Source organism: Meles meles, chromosome 13 (genome assembly GCF_922984935.1).
Source record: "Meles meles chromosome 13, mMelMel3.1 paternal haplotype, whole genome shotgun sequence".
NCBI lineage: Eukaryota > Metazoa > Chordata > Mammalia > Carnivora > Mustelidae > Meles > Meles meles.
Window position 1 is genome coordinate 6,546,666 of NC_060078.1, and position 21,945 is coordinate 6,568,610.

Consider the following 21,945-nt stretch of genomic DNA (forward strand, 5'->3'; position numbering starts at 1 on the left):
GGAGCCGCAGCACTTCTCGGCTATAGAAATAGGAACGAACCTGCCACCAGTGGAACAACCACTATCAAAGCAAATATATAAATAAACCGCAATAGCAAGTGTTGGCAAGGACGTGGCCAAGGGCAGCCCCCGTGCGCTGCTGCTGGGAATGTGAGATGGTACAGCTGCTGAGGGGAGAAGTGTGGAGGCGCTCGAAGAGCCAAACCGGGAATCACCCCGTGGCCCAGCAACTCCACTTCTGAGTGTGGCCCCGGAGGCTTGAAAGCAGGGACTCAAACAGGTATTTCATACACTCAGGTTCACGGCGGCATCACTCGCACCAGCCAAAAACCAAAGCAACCCGAGAGTCCACAGACAGACAAAGGAGTTAGAGATGGCAGTGTGTGCCGGCAACGGGATCGATTCCACCTTCAGCAGGAAGTGATTCGGACCCCGGCTACCACGTGGTGAGCCCTGAGGACACTACGCTCAGGGAACTGAGCCAGTCACGGAAGGATGGGACTGTGTAAGGCCGCGCTATGAGGTATGCAAGGAGTCACATTCATGGAAAGTAGGATGGCGGTGGCCAGGGGATTGGGGGGACAACGGAATGGGGAGTTGTTTAATGGGGACAGAGTTTCAGTTCTGCAAGACGAGCACAAGAACTCCAGGTGTGGGGCCTGGCACACGCCCTGCTGCTCCCCTCGCCCCTCCGTCTCTTCGCCCAGCCCTCTGGTCTGCAGACTTTGGCCTCTTCCCCAGTCCCCACAAGTCAGAAGGGAAGGCTGTACCCGAGCATGTCCTTCCGTCCCCTCGGAAGCCTATGGAACACTCGCAGGTGAACTGAACCGCAGGGCCAGGGCGACAGGCGGCGTTGATGTCACATCCGTGAGTGCCGATGTAGCAAGGGTTCTGCAGGGCATCTGGGGAGCCATCTGTGAGGGAGAGACACGGAAGCCAAGTGAGGGATCCATGGATGCCTGCGGGTTTCCTCCTTCCTCAGGGAGCAAGGCCCAGCGGGTGACCCAGAGAACGGCAGAGGGTCCTGGAACCAGAAACCAGCTGATTCCCATGTCACCCTCGGGCGGGATCAGCAAAGCACGTCCCTCCAGATCCATGCCTGTTTTTGTAAATAAAGTTTTATCGGAAACCGCCCGCATCCATTCACTTGCAAATAGTCTATGGCTGCTTTCGTGCCACCATGGCAGAACTGAGATCTGCAGACACTACAGGGCTGGCAAAGCCTAGAATGCTTAATGTGGAGCCTTTTAAGAAAAAAGAAAGTACCACCGCCAATGCCCGGGGTCCAGCTGTCACAGGAGGGAGAAAGACACCTGTCCTCCTGCTTCATAGAGCTAAGCAAGGACGAGCATGGCCGGCTGGGGAGGGGGCCTGGGTATGCAGGGAGCACCAGAAAGAATTAAAAAAGAGAAAGGCCTAATGCCGGACCCCAAGCATATAACCTGGGCTGGGAGATTTGGGTGATGTGAGCTGTGACATGCAGACGGCATGCTCTCTGAATGCCAGCTCCCCGCACGCAGCCCAGAGCACCCCAGACCGGACTTGGAGCCAGTGACGCGCTGCCACTGGCCGGGGGTGCGGAGGCTCCGTGCTGGACCTGCCCCGGCTTTACCTGGGGCCTCGGACCCTGAGCACACGCTCCTTTCATGGCCGAGCATGAGCGCGCTCGAATGGCCTGTCAAAGCCGGCCGTGGCCTTGAATAGCCTGCTCCGCCCCACACGGAAGGAAGAGAGGTTAGGTCCAGGCTGCCACTCCTACCCCTCACGGGACCGATGGAGTTGCTCAGTGCGTAGCGCAAGATCTTCTCCTCGCGGTTGTACAGGACAAACACGCTGTCCACGGACAGCTGCTGGGTGCTGGGCAGGCCCGGCCGGGAGGGGTCGTGGACGCACTCCTGGAAGGTGATGGTCTGGCGCCACTGGTAAGCGTGGATGTCGGAGGGGGCGGCGCCCTCCTGCTCCGGGCCGGTCACGGTGTACTCCCGGGACGAGGAGGACGTGATCACTGCGATGCAGCGGCCAGAGAGGGGAGACAAGGCAGGGCGACAAACGGGGCAAGAGGTTTAGTCGACGGCTTCCAAACCGCCGGCAGCAGCCCCTGCCCAGATGAGCCGTCGGAGGGAACAGGTACCTAAGACGGTTTATTTCTGTGTTGGGACTCCTTGTGCTACCTAGGTCTCCCGTACTGTTATGGTCTTGTTGGCACTGGTAATATTTCCCACTTTCTCTCCTCAAGGGCTCTTTGTAGCTTCTGAAGCTACCCAGAATCAGCCCAGAGATCGAGTCTGGTGGAAAGGGCACACATGGGAAAGCAGGTTCGTCTGAATCTACACCAGCACACGCAAGCTGTGCAATCGCGGGCCAGTTACAACCTCTTTAGCCCCCATTTCTTTTACAAGTGGGTTGGGGTGAGAATGAGATAATGTGTGTCAAATTTCTGGACCCATGCAGGCTAACACTACTAAGATAAACTACCATTTATGGAGCATTGACCTCGTGACTAGCAGAGAGCTGGCGGCTTTCTATAGGTTATCTCATCTGGGATTCAACAAATAGTGGCCGCTATGTATCACGCTAGATGAAGCAGTTCTCTGATACAAAAAAAAAAAATAAAAAGAAGACACTAAGTGGGTTTCATGTAGCCAACTTCTGGAAAATTACTAAAATGCTGCGAGCAAACCTCAAGAGAGGAGAAGAGAGACAGTCTTCCCCGCTCAGGAGAGACCCTGGTTTTCAACCATACGATGAAACTCTCAACTTCCTATTTAAAAAAAAAAGAAAGAATAAAAGGCTCTTTATATTTGTGTGCTCTGCTGTAGTTCATAACAAAGCCAGAGGATAAATAAAAGATTAGTATAAGCTGCCTCTTGTCCAGCTCCCACGTGCTACGCTGCCAGAAACACCATCTGGTCGCAGGCTGACTGCAGACGGGGTCCTGCTGCTCCTTCCAGGTCCCATTTACCAAGCCGCGTGGTCTCCAGGGGAGCCCGATCAGGCCACAAGCCGTGGTAATTAGTACAACCTCGCCGGATGGCAATTTAATGAGACTTCAAAAAGTTCTTATTGTTTGGCTCAGCAACTCTACTTCTAGGAATTGAATCTTAGGAAAGAATCGGAAATTTGGTCAAGATTTATGATGAAGATGGTCCTTGGAACTCATTATGGGATGGGAAATTTGGAACTAACGTAAGCTTTAGAGAAGAGAGTCGTTTAAATTAATGGCCATCTAAGAAAGTAGTGCCTACTGAATGAACTATAAAGTATTCAGGATTTGAAACTAACTGGAAAATGAAGACAGAATAATGGGGTACCACTGCGATTCTATTTAAATAAAACACTACACACCCAACTGTAGAGACATGATAATACTGCATCAATGTCAAGTTTCCTGACGGTGATCACTGTGCTGTGTCCACATAAGAGAATATTCTTGTTCTTAAGGAAAACGGGGGACTTATTCAGGGGGTGGACGATCACAATGACTACAACTTACTTTCCAAAAAATGTATTATTTGCAAATATATATATATATATATATATATATATAGGTAAGAGAATGATAAAATAAATATGGCAAAATCTTAACAGTTGGTGAAACTGGCTAAACAGCAGGTGGTAATTGTGTTACTTTCAACTCTTATGTAAGTGTGAAATTATCTGAAATACTAAATTAAAATGTAGGTGTATACATATATACATAAGTACACGTAATTACATACGGATACAATAGCCATGCTGTTCGTTACATCCCTAGGACTTACGAGACCTATAATGAAATATTATTTATATATTTATTTATAATGCGGTATTTTTTAAAAGATTTTTATTTTTAAATAATCTTTACACCCAAGGTGGGGCTCAACTCTTCCAATCCGCACTCTAAGATCAAGAGTCCCACACTTCCACCCCCCACCTCCCACCCAGACAGCCAGGAGTCTCTGCTGGGGTATTTTATATATAAATGGAGAAAAGGCTGAAAGGAAATAATTTAAACCTAATAATAATTATGTCCCAGTTTTACCATTATACATAATTTCTTTTTTTTTTTTTTGCACTATTTTTCTATGCCCGTATTATGTCTGTGTATTATGTCTGTAATTAGAGGAAAAGGTGATTTTAATAAGCTAGCGCCCGTCTGTTTCCCTCTAGGAAGCCCAGGGGACCGCCCTGGCGTAGGGCCGCTGGAGTGGTGGGTGGGTCTGGAGTCAGTGGGGAGCTGGGGTTGTCCCCACAACCCTCCCCGCCGCCCCCCGCCCCCATCTCCTTACCTCCGCGCCCCCCGCCCCCCATGCAGCGCTGGCGGCTCACCCCCTCGGGAGTAGTGGTAGAGCTCCGTGTAGGGCTCGATGTGCACGGAGGAGCCGAATGGGATGTGGGGCACGTGGCCCTCCAGCTCCGTGTCGATGGTCAGGTGTCCATGCTCGTCAATGCCGCTGAACTGCTGCTTGATGATCAGCCTCCCCGGGGACCCCACGAAGGTCACCTCAGCCTGCCGGGTGAACTCGCCTCCTGGAAAGCAAGACCCGTCATTCTACCATCTGGGAAGTCCCCCTCAGGCCAGCCCCAGGCTTGGGGGTGCTGCCCGTGCAGGAGACTCGCATCTCCTCCATGAGTGCTTTAGTTGGGTCGGGAGACACAGAGCTGGTGACGCTGAGGGCAGAGCCGGGACCTCCACGCGGCCCGCTGAACATGCACAGAGGAGAGAAGCTGCTTCCCAGCCCCACACCAGCCTCTGGGACGCGGCGGGCTCAGGAACAGAGCTGGGAGACACAGAGGACAGGAGTCTGAATCCCAGCTGTGCTGGCTACTGACTGAGCGAACTGGAACAAGTTACCCAACCGCCGAGCCTCCGTGTCCTGATGATAAAGACGGATACAGGCTACCTCGTGGAGACTAGATGAGGTAAGGCATGTTACAAAAGTGCTCTGTCAAATGTCAAGGGCTCCAAGATGCCAAGTGGTGGTGATAGCTGTTGGAACAGCTCAGTGCGCTGCACACCATCACCAGTCCCCAAAACCGCCCAGGGAGCACTCACGACGGGGTTGGCCCAGCAACTCCCCTCAGCCTGTGCAGCCCCAGACAGCACAAGAAACCCTTGCCCTTCTACCGGCTTCTTCCCTTTTCCACATGTGCAGACTCCCAGGACGGTGGGGATGCCGGCAAACTACGGCCCCAGCATGAACTCTGGCCGGCAGCCCTGGGGCCAAAAATGCTCTTTACGTTTTTAAATGGGTTATTAAAAAGCCAAAAGAATAACATTTCAGAGTACATATATTATCATACATACTTCACATATATAATATGTGAAAATTATATGAATATTAAGTTTTCGTGCCCACTAGCGAAGTTTCTCCAGAACACAGCCACACTAACTTATTTACATACTAGCTACGGTGATTTTGTTCCCGAGTTGCAACGGAGACCTATAGACAAGAATATTTAGGCAAAGCAAATATTTACGATCTGCCCCTTGGCAGAGAATGGGACAACCCCTGCTTTATAGTAAGGACCCAAGTCCCAGGCAGATATCCAAGTGCTAATCCAGGTCCCCGGGCTGTTAAGAGCCACTGTCGTAACAGAGATTTGCTGTGGCAGGGAATTTGTCAAGTATCCCTCAGCTTGGCTGATGATAGTTGTTACGAAATATCTCCAGTTTAAATGAACCCACAGACAAAGCAACACCACGTTGAAAAGCTGCGCAGGAAGGAGCAGCATCTGTGGTCTGATGCAAAGCTCTGCTGTGTGTGTAAAGGAAGGAGCGTGTTTGCATGAGAACAGGAACTCAGTAATAATACTCAGGATATATGTGCCTGGGGGAGAGAGGGAAAAAATATTAGGCCATGCATTTGATATCTTATGGGTATCTTATGATATCTTATCTTATGATATAAGATTAAGATATTAAGATATCTTATGATATCTTATCTTTCCAAATATATATCCTCTCCCTTCTTAAATGGTCACATTTCCAGAAGCCTCTGTAGCTGTTGGAGGGTCACCCTTGCAAAGCCTAGAGACCCTGCCTCACGGTGTCTCTGCGATAAAGCAAGGCTGAGGCTCTTGCCAGGTGAGGCGGTGGGGAGACAACAGACTGAGGGGCTCAGGCAGCGATGAGGACCTGTGACCCAGAGCAGGCTGCAGGGCCCGGGAGCGGCCAGAGAGGAAGGACACAGTCTCTCGTATCCAAGCTGTTCCAGGAAGGGCCTCCAGCATGTGCAGGGGAGCTGCCCAGCAGATGGTGGGAGAGGCCACGGCCACACTATGGAAATGGCCCCCTGACCTGACCATCTGTCCACGTATCTACTCAAGACTGAACTGTCCCTGACAGGGCCGAGCCCCTAAAAAGCTCCAAGGAAAGTCAGGTTTTCTAAGACTTATGAGGATTGTTTCTCAGGTTTAATTTTCCAGCTAGAAATGAAAAGTTCCTGTTCTCCAAGCAGATACTGAAGCAATGTCAAATATCAGATTGGGTTGGCTGGGAATTTGGAGGCTTGAGAAACAGAGTGAGGGGCAGGGGGTTGAGTAACACCGCGGGGTGGGAGGCTGGATGAGATGACCGCATGTGCCCCGCTGGAGACTTCTAAAATCTCCACCATGAAATCACTCCCTGATTAAAATGCAATTCTAGATGGCCTGAGTGAGTACATACTAATGAAAAAATTAATGATGGTTTCTGGAGCCCCACACGCTCATCAGTAAGTTTCTGCAGACCTGGAATTCCTCTTCTATTCACACCCAGGCTCCCCAGGCTCCCCAGGCACCCCCGGGTGGCCCACTGACTGGAATGTCTGAGATAGTTTACCTGTGATGCTGAACCCATTTTTGAATCCATCCTGTTCCACCGCAAACATCCATCCAATGATGCCTCCGACAGGGGCCAGGGGAAGCAGAGAGTAGCCAACAGTCTCGGGAATGGTGCTGATGGCCGTGTAGGAGCGCCCGTGGTTCATCACCACGTAAGAGTGGAGGTCGGTGTTCTCAAAGACGATGGGGACCGGGCTGTTCCCCACGAAGATCCTTCCTTTCACCTTGCCGTTAACTCGCTGGGGGGAACCTGAGCAGGAAACAAAAGAGGCCAGCCTTTTCAAAAAGAATAACATGCCTGGTAGGACCTATACCTATATTTAAAAAATTTTTTTTTAAAGATTTTATTTATTTGTCACAGAGAGAGAGTGAGAGAGCACCAGCAGGCAGAGTGGCAGGCAGAGGAGGAGGAAGCAGCAGGCTCCCCACTGAGCAAGGAGCCTGACGTGGGAGTCAATCCCAGGACCCTGGGATCATGACCTTAGCTGAAGGCAGACGCTTAACCAACTGAGCCACCCGGGCGTCCGGGACCTGTACCTGTAAAGCAAAGAGGCAGAACAGCATTGGGGTAAAGGGCTTTGGGTTAAGTCAAAGTAGTTGTCCTCAAGAGGACAGTACATACAACCATCTGTGAGCCTTAGAAATTCCAGCATCTTGCCTTTCTCCCATGCTGATGGGTAACAGCATGGAAGGAGCTCCAACAGGAGCCGCTGTGTGATGGAGGAACTTCGGGGGCAAATGAAATAATCTCAGAAGAACTGTGTCACGGATGATGGAGAACTAGGTGATCCCATCACTGATCCCTTTTGAGCGTCTAAGGGACAGAATGAGTAATGTGGGTGGGACAGAGGGCCACAATGGATAGTCCTGGGGACCTGGGACATTGGGCGGCCTGATCTGTCACACATCTTAACACACAGCTCGGGCTCAATTATGGTCCTCTCGCAGAGCGTGAGGACTGTCCGTCAGCCCAAGCACCAACAGCCAAAGGCACCGCAGATGTGCACCACACAGATGTGGCCCATGGCCCAGGACCAGCTTGTAGGCTGGGGTGTGTTCATGGCTGATTGTTCCATTCAGACAATTGGGAAAGATATGCAACCTACTATGGAAATTTAAAAGCTTTCGTCATAAATTACCAAATAATATATAAAGAATAACATTTTTGTTTTAAAAAACACATTAATAATAAATGTCAGCATATACCTGGGGGAAAATACCGGAAGAGATATACACAAAACTGCCAGCAGGGGTTAACTCAGGGCAATACAGTAAACTTTCATTTGCCTCTATGTTTCGTGAAGATCTAGGAGTTGCATATGTTCCTGTTTAATCAGGAAAATGTCAGATCTAAAGAAATGAAGTTGTTCTTGCATTCCAATAAGAAAACTTGGGGGGCCTGGGGGCTCAGTGGTTTAAACCTCTGCCATCAGCTCAGGTCATGATCTCAGGGTCCTGGGATCGAGCCCCGCATCGGGCTCTCTGCTCAGCAGGGAGCCTGCTTCTTCCTCTCTCTCCTCTCTCTGCCTGCTCTCTGCCTACTTGTGATCTCTTTCTATGTCAAATAAATAAATAAAATCTTCCCCCAAAATTTAAAAAAATAAGAAAACTGAAGGTTACCATATGATCCAGAAATTCCAACTCCTAGATATATTCCCCAAAGAACAGGAAAGCTAGGTCCACACAAAAACCTGTACACAAATGTTGTTAGTAGCCTTGTTCATCATGGCCAGAATGCCTATCGCTTTGTATGACCCCGCAACAGAACACATAGCTAGAAGAAAGGAACCAAATACTGACAGGTGCCAAAACACGGATGGACCCTGGATACACCCGCTAAGTGAAAGAAGTCAGACTCAGAAGGTCACATATTGTATGATTCCGTGGAATGAAATGGAAAGTTTTCTGAAGAAGACAACCCATCATGAGAGGGTGTGGATCAGTTGCAGACAGGGGCGGGGGACCTGGGGGAAATGGGGAAGATGGCTAGTGGATACAGCGTTTCTTTCTGGACTGATAAAAATATTCTACAACCAAACAGAGAGGATAGTTGCCCAAATGAGTGAAGAGCCGGAAACCCACCAAAATCTATGCTTTAAACAAGGGTGTTAATTATATCTTTAAGAAAACTGAAGGACCATAGAATTGAGGGTCTATTTCTGGGCTCTCTATTCTGTTCCACTGGTCTATATGTCTGTTTTTGTGATGTTCACAATAGCCAAACTATGGAAAGAACCTAGATGTCCATCAACAGATGAATGAATAAAGAAGAGGTAGTATATATATACAATGGAATACTATGCAGCCATCAAAAGAAATGAAATCTTGCCATTTGCAATGATATGGATGGAACTAGAGGGTATTAGGCTGAGCGAAATAAGTCAATCAGAGAAAGACAATTATCATATGATCTCCCTGATATGAAGAATTTAGAGGCAAAGTTGGGGGTTTGGAGGGTAGGGAAGGGAAAAAATGAAACAAGATGGGATCGGGAGGGAGACAAACCATAAGAGACTCTTAATCTCACAAAACAAACTGAGGGTGGCGGAGGCGGGGGGAGGGGAGGAAGAGGGCGGTGGGGTTATGGACATTGGGGAGGGCATGTGCTATGGTGAGTGCTGTGAAGTGTGTAAGCCTGACGACTCACAGACCTGTACCCCTGGGGCTAATAATACATTATATATTAGTTTAAAAAAAAGGTAATAAAAAAAAAAACTGTAGGAAGAGGTCAGTAAGTCACCTTGGGCTGTTTAGGTTTGATGCAGAATCAAGTTCGATCAGTTATCAATTGCCCATACATTGGTTCTCTTCCTAGATTACCAGGGACAGGGCGTTCATGCCCGGCTCCTTCCTTTGGGACTCAGCAGAGTTTTCGGAATGCAGGAAGTTCCCAGTAAAGTCTGCTGAGTAACCCTGGACAGATGGGCTCACCTCTGAGCACCATCACCCGTGTGCAGAACTTTTGCTGTGTTCAGTACACCCAAGCCATTAAGCAGGGTCACTGACCAGACAAGACATACTCGATACACACAGTACTTCTGCACACAGATCGTGTCATTACCCTGGGGAGTGCTATGCAGTTGGAAGACTAATATCGAAAAAATGCATCCCCCAAACAATTACAGAAACAAGCAGGAAAGCCAAGCGAAGGAAACCAAACATATTTTTTCCACCAAACCTTGAGCCAGAAAAAAGTTTTAAAAGTAGCAAGAATCTAACAAATATTTAAACCACAGAACTATTACAGGGCGTGTATATAATGTCAAAATATGCAGCTGGACAGTCTGTTAGAGCTGAGCTTGCCACCAAACAAACAGCTCGGCATTTCCAGCTCTGATACTGGCGTGGGAAGAGCTAAGGAGGTTGTTCCTTGAGAATGAGCTCTCCTTGCAGATTCTGGAAGCTTCTCTCAGGGTGAGAGAAGTACAAAAGCCAAGGCTGAAACAAAGAAGCAAAAGCACATCAAACCTGGGGTGGTGGGATTTAAAAGAAAACAGAACATATTTACAGAAGTTCGGAACATCCCCCCGAATTTACATGAAAAGTAGACATCATTTGCTTTCATTTCTTCAGATGGTATTTAGCAAAACTGACTTTATCTCACTGTGACCCAGAAGGAAACTTTTTTTAGCAAACTGAAATAACTGATTTAACTACAGCTACGGCTGGCGATGTGAAAAACAGAAACCATTCCTCCGACTGAGTTTTATTTAGTCGAATTTTGCAGAACCGTTGAGGTTCCTCATTCAACACGAGGAAAATGACCCAGTGAGTGACAAGTGAGGTGACTTGGTGTCTGAGGGGACAAAAAGGTTCAGTAGGGTCGGGTTTTTGTTGCTCTTGTTTTAATTTTAGTTTATAGCCCCAGGCTCCCAGAGGTCCCCTCTCTGAGTATCATTATCCTGACCCTCTAGGTTTTCACCGAGATTCTCCTGCTCACCCGAGAGGCTCAACACCGGTTGGTCCTCTTGGGGGCAAAGCGCGGAATGATGCCGACCTACAGCTGAGTGGGTTTTGGCATCAGCCCCACAATGGGTCTGGTGCTCCAGAATTAACCGGCGCACCCCTTATGCCCCGCCATCAGCATGCTGTGACTTCAGGGGCACGACCAGAGGACAGCCTGAGGGGAAGGGTGCTGGATACACTTTCCCCACTACGAGCTTTGGTCCACGCCTGCCCACTGTGGTCCCGCTGGGGTTTCACAAGCCCTTGGGTCTGTGAACAATGCTACGGAAGAGGTTGGAAAGAAACAGAGGAAAATGAGAGGCATTAACCATGCCTGGTGCGGGCTGCATTCTTTTAAGACTTCAGCCTTCGTCCCACACGAGGGGCAGCTGTGACGCTGGGCTCCCACAGGTAGTCATTTCCAAGACGGTGAAGGACAGAGCACAGGAAAGACCTCACCACAGTGCAAAAGAGGGCATTCCCTGAGAAACGGGCTTTAGAGAAGGATGAGAAAGAACAGAAGAGAGATTAAATATTAAAATCTAGTATCTACGAAAAACACTCCTCCCCCTTTGGAGAGCTGGGTAAAGGTCAACATTTCAAAACAAACCTCAAAACAAAAACTCCACTCCCTCCTTCTCCCCACACAAATGGAACACATAAAAGCCAAATGCCTTCTTTTCCTTCCTGAGAGAGAGAGAGAGAGAGATTGAGCGTGAGCAGAGGGAGAAGGAGAGAGGGAATCCAAAGCAGGCTCCACGCCCAGTGTGGAAGCCAACACTGGGCCTAATTTCACAACCCTGAGATCCTGACCTGAGTCGAAACCAGGAGTGGGACTGTTAGCGGACTGAGCCCCCCAGGCGCCCCCAAAGCCAATTACCTTCCGCAACACACTGCCGGCCGTTGCCGGTGTAGCCGGCCACGCAGCTGCAGCAGAAGCCCGTGGCGAAGTCCCTGCACTCGGCGTGCACGGAGCACTGGTGTCTGTTGTTGGCGCACGTCTGGCGGGAGTCCGTGTTGTAGCTGAACACTGTTGGGAGAAAACACAGCGCACCGTCAGCACTTTGCACGGCGGCGGGCCAGGCTTCCCTGTCCTGTGCGTGTCAAGCCTTGCAGGAGTTCCCATCTGCGAGGGGGATTCTGGGCCAGGCTCGCCGCCGATAGCCACCTAGTTCCTGCGGTGGCTCCTGTAGTCCAACCACCAAGGCAAATGGATCCAGAAGGAGTCCGAGAAATCACAGTGGTATTATTTAAAAATGCTATAATCCAATGGATTGGATCACCGAATCCATATTATCACTATCAATACTAGGTCAGTGCCACCCAATATCAACCTTAATATGGTATCCGTGTAATGTGGTCAGATTAGCTTCACATCTTGGGACACAACTCAAATTTTTTTTTTTTTTACTATCTTTTAATTGTGGTTAAAAATAATTATATATATATGTGTGTATATATATATATATATATATACACACATACACATATATCTTAAAATTTGTCATTTTAATGACCTGAAAATATTTTAAAACTTTCCCCTTTTTCTCCCCCAGGAGAAAATTCAGAAGCTCTTACACGCAGAAGCTGATTAGAAATAATTCCCTAGTCACACTTGGTCTAAAGCTCTTTGACCCAAGAAACAAAAAGAATTTCTATTTCAAATGCCTACCTCCTGGCTTCATTGTGTTAGAATTATGAATCGTCTCAATAAATTTAATAATCCAGAGCAAATTAACTTAGAATGAAGTTCAAAAGCACAAGGAGCCAGAGGGGGGAAATGGGCTTTTCGAGGGGATAATGATCCAATTTATAATTGAGTGTTATGAGGGAAGAAAAAAGTAAAGTTTAACCTAGGTAGATGGGATTCATCTACACAGGCGGAGATTCGTCTACACAGGTGGGAATTTCCAGTGCGTATAAAGGAGGCGTTTGGCGCTGGGAACACTTGGGCCCTAAGCTGAGCACACGACGTGACTGACGACTTCGGCTCCAGCTGCGGCCTGGCTCCCAGCGGGTCCCTCACGGCCTGCGAATCTGTGGGTGACTTTTCAAGTAACACCAGGAATGTATGGCTGCCTACAGAAAACTTTATTTTCTCATAAAAATAGTGAAAGAAAGCCATGGGACAGAGGAACAGAAAAACATCTGTTTTAGACACATCGGGGGTTCAAATCTAGGCTTTTAGCAGGACCAAGTACTATCTTTATTCCTCCCTAAGTCGTTAGTGCTAGCTCTGATCTCATGTCAAAGCGATAGCGTCACAGATAAGAATCCCACAGACACCTAGATAGGCGAAGAGCAGAGTAAGACTCCAGATGGATCCACATGGGCGAGTCAACATACCCCCATGTCTGGGGGGATTAGTCTGGAACGAGCTATTTAAGGGCAGAGAACTGTGTGCTGAGAGCTGTTAGCGTCACCCCAGGAAATCCGGGTTGTGGAGGGGAGCTCTGAACCATGAACCCATGTCCTCCTCATGCCATAAAGGGTAACTTCTCCATGTCTGTGCCTTGGAAGTTGAGCAAGCACAGTTCCTGGGGCCACCAGATCCTGTCTGAGCTTTGGGATACTCAAAGAAGAACAGACAGTTAGAATGACTGCTCTGAAGCAAATCAGAAGAAGTAAAGAGAAGTAAAAATTGAGTGAATCTTGTGGATGGAGTTGAGTCCCCTGGGGGCCTTATAACCTCGTACTAGAATCAAAGCATCATGTGGAGGCTTGGACCATCTCATGTACGTGGATGTCAGAGGTTACAGGTCAGCCTGAAGCCGAATCAGTCCTTCAGCTCAGTTTGAACATCTGGTATGAGACAAATCAAAGCACGCTGGCGTGCCAATGGTTTTTCCCTCAAAAATGTAACAAAAATCCGACAGAATATGGTTGACAAGAAAAGATTGTATTTTAAAAGTATCTTTCAGAAAAAGGCATCTCTAAAAGGGTAACTCCATTGGTTTTGTATTTTTACATCTTCACAAACCAACTCCGAAGCTGACAGGACCTGGAGGAAAAAATAATCAACCATCCTCATTCCAAAACCAAGAGGAAACAAATGTCAAAGATAAAAACGGGGTAAATAGCCAAAGAAATTTCTAAACTGTTTTTTCAGGTGGGGGAATCTATTTCTGATCCCACAAGTCACAAACAAGAAAATCTGACTTTCAAAGTAACTCCAAAGCAATTTTCTCTTTAAAACAGGACCAAAAGGGAGTCAGGAGAAACTTGAAAGGACGCCAGCTCAGCAGCCTGGTAGCCGCAGTCCTAATCCCCAAAGATCCCTCGGAGTCTTTGAAGCCATCAGGCCCGTCCAGTGAAGCCCACAGCCGCGAGGGCCGCCCCTCTGTCCTCAGCTCTCAACCTCCCAAAGCGTCATATAAGGTACGCGACAGACACCCTCCAGCAGAACTCGCGTCGGGAGACCCAACTGCCCCTGGACAGACCCACCCACTGGGCGGCAAATGGCCTCACCCACTCCCGTCTCCTCGACTTCGTCCACGTCTATGACCTGCGCGGGCTGCCGGGGAAATGTCTCCGCGGGCGGCTGGAACGACCTGGTCCTCTCCGTGGGAGGCCTGGGGACTCTCTCGGTGGGCAGGCGGCGGGGGGCAAGGACACGGGGCGTGCTGTGCGTGTCTGGGTCTCCCCTCCCCCGAGCCTCGTGGGGGAAAGGGGTCGTGCTCGCGTCCTCCAGGTCCAGCTGTGTCGCCGACTCATAGTCCTCGTCATCGTACTCCGCTCCGTCGTCCAGTCCGAGGCTCACGTCGGAGGGCACCACGCCGCTGGCTGTGGCGGGGCTCCCAATCTCAAACACCCAGACGCCCTGCTGCCCTGAGTTGCTGCTCCTGGAGTAAGGACAGGTTTCTTAGAAACGGGCCAGCAACCCACAAGCCGCCCCCACTACGCAAGCAGGAGGAGTCCCAGGGATCTGGGTGTCAGCCTGAAACCCACTGCCTGCTTTGTCTTGGTCTCTGGTTCTGGCAGATAAGTTCCTAAAATCCTCGTCATCTCCGTCTCTCGCATGCTAATGAGATGACAGGTGGCAGGGACCCTAGGGAGCTTCAGGATGGAGGCTGGATGGCCGCTTCCATCCAGCGGGACACGATGAGAGGGTTGGAACTTTCAGCCCATGACCTGACTTCCAGAGATGGGAGAGGGGTTGGAGACGGAGTTAACAGCCAATGGCCAAGGAGTCCATCAAACACGTTTATGTAATAAAAACCCCTAAACGATGAGGTTGGGAGAGCTCTGGGATTAGAGAGCACAGGAGGATGGTGTGCCCAGAGCTGGCATAGAAGATTTAAGCCTCTTCTCCCCTCAATACCTTGTCACGTGCATTCCTTCTATTTGCCTGTTCCTGAGTTGTATCCTTTAAAATAAACTGGTGATAGTAAGAAAAGTGCTTTCCTGAGTTGTGTGAGCCACGCCAGCAAAGTTATGGAACCTGGGGTGGGGGGTGTTCCAGAAACCCCTAACTTACAGCTGGCAGACCAGATGTGCAGGAAGTACAGCACCTGGAGCTTAGGGCTGGCTTCCGAAGTGGGGCCAGTCTCGTGGGGTCTGTGCTCAGCCTGGGCTGTCTGCATCAGAACCCAGCTGAATTGTAGGACAGCAAAGGGATGCCGGGAGAGCGAGAGAATCGGTAGGTATTGGGGGAAAAAAACCCCATCCACGTGGTGTCAGAGTGTTGTGAGTGAACATAGTACAGACTTGGATTATCGGAAATGCCAGCTCTATCAGCTGTGGAATCTTGGACAAGTCTCAGTTTACCTTTTCCTGTCCCTCTAGTGAAGTGCAAAGGAGATTCAGATCCGAAAGGCCTTGTGCAATTAAAAGCCACAGTAGAATGACCCTAATCACTCCTTCCTTCTCCACCATTTTTACTGTGCGTCTGTGTCTATGACTGGAAGCTCTCCTCCCGCAACTATGGAAAATGACCAGCTTCTACATGGGAAAAGAGGGGACAGACATTACCTGGTGGAGAATCCTGAGTAAAACATTGGGGGTGGGATAGGGGAGGAGGAATCGAGAAAGCCTGCAGAAGGAGGGTGGTGTGTGCTTAGTCTGCCTGTCCAAGGACTCCGGGAAAGGCAGCGGTGTGCAGGGACCCACTAGCCTGCTCAAGAGATCCAACGGTTACGTTTTAGTAATTTTGCAAGCCAGTTATTAAACAAAGTCACTGCAAAAAATTAAAATCACAGAAACTTACAATCCCATAAATGATTATAAAAACGAAGGCCATAAACACTTGAAACTCATCACACTGAATTATTTTACTATGATCTGTGTTCTGGAAGTTAGTTAAGTCTACTGCATCTGTGTGGTGTGAAGAACGGTTCTCTTCTCAGCTTCCTGTGGAGCTAGATAACACATGAAGCTGGCACCTGGCCAGGCGAGAAGTGATCACACCAGTGAAACAGGCAAGCCCCAGAAACGAGGGCTCTCCCCACCGCACAGAGCCCCTTGCTAAGCATACCATTAAGCCAAGGGCAGGCAGGCTTTATTTAGATTTAGTTGGACTAATATGAAATTGGGAGGGAGGGTGTTCTCTTCACTTTTTAAGGCACAATGAATGGGAGGGGAAAGATTCTAGTTTTAGAAGAAAGCAGTCCTGCTTTCCCCACTTTTCCCAGATTCTGCAAAATAGTCCAAGAGAACCCTAATTCTTTTTTTTTAAGATTTTATTTGTTTATTTTATTTATTTGTTTTATTTGTTTTTTAAGATTTTATTTATTTGCTATTTATTTGTTTATTTATTCATTCGTTTGTTTAAGATTTTATTTATTTGTTTATTTGTTTGTTTGTTTATTAGTAGGCAGAGAGGCAGGCAGAGAGAGAGAGGGAAGCAGGCTCCCTGCTGAGCAGAGAGCCGATGCAGGGCTTGATCCCAGGACTCTGAGATCATGACCTGAGCCGAAGGCAGAGGCTTTAACCCACTGAGCCACCCAGGCGCCCCGAGAACCCTAATTCTGTTGTAAGAATTTCTTCCCTCGTCCATGTGGAGGGAGAAGGTTTTTCTCAGCCTGGGTTCACAGCAGGAGACAGGCTTTGATTAGCGTTTATTTCTAACTGTAGACTCACAGAGGAGCTGGTAGAAACTTCCAGATGAGCATGGTATCTGAAAAAGGGAATGTCTGTTCGTTCTGAGAGTGCATTACTTTGAGTTCATCAGGAAAAAAGCACTACATAATATAAAAACTGTATACATTTAAATCTCTGAGAACATTGTTAGGTAATGTTCTTTAGTGCCCACCATATCATCCTTAGTAAGAAAATGATCGTCTTCACTATCAAATGATCATCAAGGGGAGAACAAAGAAAGCATACTTGGCCAAATTTCCAATTGATTCTCTGTCGTTAGCAAATATATTATAAGCTCCTTCACTCTTCCAGAATAATCCCTGTACACCTTGACTGAATGCAAGCACAGCGGGAACCTGGCTCTCGTCCTTCTTCGAGAACGTCGTATAGAACTGTAGACCGTCTTCAGGATAGAGGAAGATGGCATAGGAGCTGGAGTCAGAGGAGGCCAGAACAGCCTGGAATGTATTTCTCTGTGAAGATGAGTTGAGATTCAGTTACTCAGGTATATATCGATACATTTAAATTATTCGATTCATCAGACTATACAGAGAAAGCCCAGAGCCGGCCGTTGTCTCACCTCATTCTAGAAGAAGTATTTTTGTAGCAAGAACCAGGTACTCCAGGACGGCTCCACTTAAATATCTCTAAGGCTTTGTCAACATGAAAATTTCCAGTCAGTTAATGAATCACCTTCTGCATGAAGGGTAGCCAAAAATTCTAGAGATGGTACCTCTGGATGGTGGCCTAAATCTCATGCCACTTAGCAAATTCTTACCCTTAGGATTTGTTTCCGTGGCCATTAAACATATTAACAACACTCACCATTCGTCATACATTTATTGAGCCCAAGCAACATACAGTAAGTGCCCGAAGCTGGTGGGGGGGAGCAGAGGAGGCTGTGCGAGTCTAGAGGATCAAGTATGGGTTGGACACCAGTAGTGGGGGTCAGGGAGAAGACGCTGCAAGCAGAGAGGACAGGAAATACAGGATCCTGGGGCCGGGAGGGGCGGGGGGTTGGGGGGGCAGGATTCCTGATCAGAGAGCTGCAGACAATTTGACACAGCTATGGCAAAGGGTGTGCAGAAAAGGAAGGGTAAGGGGAGATGAGGCCCAAGAGGGGGGCAAGGGCTCTGTACACGGGGCTGGGTCCTCACTACTTAAGTAGAAGGGACACACACTTGGGAAATTGAAGGTTTTAAGCAGTTTTCAAATAGAGCACTCAGATAAAAAAAGCAAGATGTGTCTTGCAGGCCCATAACAGGCTTTCCCAAAGGGTGTTCTGCGGGACGTAATGTATCTTATTTGGGAGGGAAAAAAGAGTATGGCCAAAAGGTTTGGGGACGGCTGAATTTTTTTTTTCTTTAAAATTAAGCAGGTTTCTTTATTGCAGGGCTTTTCAGAGTGAGTCATCAAGGGGGAGATCAAGTTTTGCATTTCCGGAACTTATCTGAGCGTGGGAGGACTTTTTTTCAAGGACGATCTTGTAGGACTGGTGATCTGTGGTACCCACTTTGACACATCCCCTGTCCCAAACCTGAAACATCTCTATTTAAATGGCGTGCTTTTGGCCCTTTCCAGTTTCTCTCTACTCTGTAATACTATAAAAACTAAATAATGGTGGGGTGAAATTGCTTTTTCTAAGGAGAAAGAGAGGCATGTCCCAGAAAGTTACCTTAGACCTAGAGATGACTTTTTGACCTACTCAAGTGTCTCCCTTCCTTCAAGGAAGACCAAAGTGTGAGAAACCAACCTGTTGAATATTTGCCCTTGTACCTGGGAGAGCCTTACCTTGCCTTCCTGGTCGGGGTCCTTGCTGGGTCCCTGGTAGGGAGCCACAGATTCCCAAGTGACAACCACCGCGCTACTGGGCTGGAAAGGGACTTCTGGGAACCCTCTCTGGACACACTCTGCAGCCAGCTGAGTGACGGACGGGGATAAGTCTTCCCGATAATAAACCTTCCCGAGGCCATCTGTCGTGTCCAAGTCCGCCAGGAAAGGTGCGACCACTCCGAAGGTCGGTGGGAAGAACCCCGGAGAGGATTCTTTGGCTGGGGGTTCACTCATGGCAATGATGCCATTTGTGGTGACCTATATAAAACAAAGCAGAGTTAAGAGGAGAGTGGGAAAAAAACGTCTTTCTTGGGGACTCTGAGCTCCCACGCACAGAATACTGTCACAGGACCCCCCAGTCTGTCAGATACAATAGAACTGGAGAAGGACATGACTGCGAATTATGAAATTCAGCTCGTCTCCTAGGCAGGATGGGCTGGTGGAGGGGGCGTGGGGCAACAGTCACAGGACCTGACTCTGGCCCATACACAGCCATCACTGGACCTTGGATATGTGTCTCGAACTTCGAGTCTTGGGTTTCCCATGTGTGCCTGCTTTGCACGCGAAGCACCACTCAAACCTAAGCCATTACTGAAGGCTTCACTAGCAGCACCTGGGTGGCTCAGTGGGTTAAAGCCTCTGCCTTCGGCTCAGATCATGATCCCAGGGTCCTGGGATCGAGCCCCGCATCGGTCTCCCCGCTCAGCTGGAAGCCTGCTTCCTCCCTTTCCCACTCCCTATGCTTGTGTTCCCCCTCTCGCTGTCTCTCTCTCTGTCAAATAAATAAGTAAAATCTTTTAAAAAATACATATAAATAGAGCCTTCACTAATTTACCCGACAAACTGATAACCGTTACAAACCAGAGCTGAGCTAAGTGGTGTGGGTCCCACGATGTATAGTACACGGTCTCTCGTTTCAAGGAACCCACGATCCAGAAGAATATGGGAAAGGACTGACACACACAGATGATGATATAATGAGTCATGGGGTCAGGAAGTCACTTTGGGGGCACGTGGCTGGCTCGGCCGGTAGAGCATGAAGCCCTTGATCTCAGAGTCGTGAATTCAAACCCCACTTTGGGTGTAGATCTTACTTAAAATAACAACAATAAATAAGTATATAAATTGAAAGGGCATCTGTTAAAAGGAGGAAGTAGATTTGAATGGGGCCTTGGGGTATCAGTAGTTACTGTGGAGAGTTTAATGTGTCAGAGTAAGAGCTAACACTGAATGTTCATCAAGTTGCAGGCATCTTATTAGCATTGAATTCTCAGAAGAACTCCGTAAGACTAGAAACTACTATGATCCACATTTTCCTGATGGAGAAAATTAGGTAAGTTAAATCTGTCCAAAGTTACCAGTAACTGTCAGTACTGGGATTCACACCCAGGGAGCCGGACTCCAAAGCTGGCCTCTTAATCACTACACACAACCTTCTTGAAATCAGTTCTAACGGCCTATAAAAGAGATTGGCGTTCTTACCCAGCTAACCCCACACTGCTGGGAAAAAGGGAAGGGGACAAAGACCCCCTTGATTGTTGGAGGGTACTCAGGGGTGGGGTTACTTGGGTTCCCTACAAAGCCATGCTAAGAATGAGGCTCTGAGCCCCCCCTTTCTTTTTAGTGCACAACACTAAAGTTGTGCTCAACACTAAGCTGAAGACACGGAACACCACTTCAGTGCCCCTTTTATTTGAGAATCTGTGAATTTAAAAAAAAAAAAAAAAGCCCAAATCAAATGGGAGAGACTTTGCAAATGGCCCCTGGTCTGCACTTTTAAGAGGCGGGGGGATCAGAAGAACGTGAAAGCAGAAAAGGGGCTCGTTCCTGGGCAGGGGTTGACTGGAAAGCCTGTGGGTTTTCCAAGTCACTTACTTCCCTCCCTGCCCCTCCCACACAGCCTTCTCCCCTCCTGCCTTCAGACCTCACCCTTAGAGGAGGGGGTGGGGGGGGACACAGAGAGGAGGAACCATGACAGGCCAAGAACTGGGTGGCAAGGATCGAAGGGGTGGCGTGGATCTGGGCCCAGGGAAGGGAAAGGAAGAGAGTCCAGGGAGTTGCGGAGTTGGTGTGGGGACTTGGCAGAAGCCCTGCTCCCTTCTTACCCGTCTTCCTGGGCTGTTAACAGTGCAGGGGCACAGCTCCCAGCACCACGGGCCGGCGGCGATTTTCTGGAGTCAGGGAAGGAGCTCGGCCTGCTCCCCCCCACAACCCCGGTCCCGCCAGCCTGTCCACACCTCTCCCGGCTGCGGGGACATCCCAGTGGGGCTGCCGTGCGGGGGCGTGGGAAACAGCTCGTTTCCCAAGCCGGCAGAAGCTGGCTGTTCCCGCCGCTGATGGGAAGCGAGTACACGGAGGCCACAGATGGAAAACTCGGTTTTAAACAAGCTGTTTTCCAGTGAGGTTGAAGTCGGTTCAACAGTTCTGAAAACACGGGTGTCTTTTAGTATTTCGAATCTGGGCACAGGACCGTGTCTCTTATCACAGGAATGCTCTGGGAATCGAGGTTTGAGACAAGTATCGAGAAACCAATGCTTTGGACACAGACCACATAACCCTCATTAGTATTAGTGCTGCAAAATCATTTTTCAGCCCTTTTTTATGGCATTTGCAACTCAGCCGTTGGTGATAAAGAAAGAGGACGGCAGAGACAGATGTCAGAGACAGAACACCCGGAAGGTTCATTTGACTCTGAGCTTTAAACTTTTCCCCAGTCAGTGTTCATTTGTTTGTTTGAGATCGAACAAAAGCACGGCTGACTTGAATAATACTCTCTTACCCTTGGGAGCCAATCGCACCACACTAATCTGTCGAGCATGTGATGCTCCCGTCGTCTTGCTCTTTTTCTCCATCTTCTCAAAGTTGAGCAAATCAACAGAAGCATGGGGAACACGGAGGGAAGGGCCTGTTAAGTACTTAGGAGGCCACGAGGACGGACTCCCTTTGTCCCCCATGTCCTGTGTGTCCCACCTGGGGTCCCCGGCACTTGCTCCATCCCCACGGCCAGCGGCACCTGCTCCCCAGGCCTCACGCTTTCACGCCCTCCTGGGCCCAGTGAAGCACGGCCTCTAAGAGAGCCTTCTCATCTACCCAGTGTGGCTCCGCCTGCTCACCCCTCCTCCCTTCCCTCACTCCTTGAGCCCCCATTTCTGTCTCCACTTCCTGTGTGTTGCCCTCCGAGCGCGGACCACCATGTGTAATGACCTTATTGACTCGTCTGCTGGCTCTGCTACTTTTGCCCCGAGGCGGTATGTCCCTTCCTGGCTGGGACCATGTCCACCTTAG

General features: G+C 48.9%; 1 protein-coding gene across 1 annotated transcript in view; it reads right to left on the reverse strand.

Moving 5' to 3' along the window:
• NID1 (nidogen 1) overlaps positions 1-21,945 on the reverse strand; it is an 87,264-nt gene that overhangs the window by 42,247 nt on the left and 23,072 nt on the right. The window contains exons 2-9 of the mRNA XM_046027260.1: positions 18,619-18,918; positions 17,074-17,300; positions 14,218-14,591; positions 11,630-11,779; positions 6,803-7,054; positions 4,309-4,509; positions 1,760-2,005; positions 771-914 (exon numbers count right to left, since the gene is read on the reverse strand). Of these exons, the coding sequence (XP_045883216.1) occupies positions 771-914; positions 1,760-2,005; positions 4,309-4,509; positions 6,803-7,054; positions 11,630-11,779; positions 14,218-14,591; positions 17,074-17,300; positions 18,619-18,918 (1,894 nt within the window). The remainder of the gene's footprint in view (positions 1-770; positions 915-1,759; positions 2,006-4,308; positions 4,510-6,802; positions 7,055-11,629; positions 11,780-14,217; positions 14,592-17,073; positions 17,301-18,618; positions 18,919-21,945) is intronic.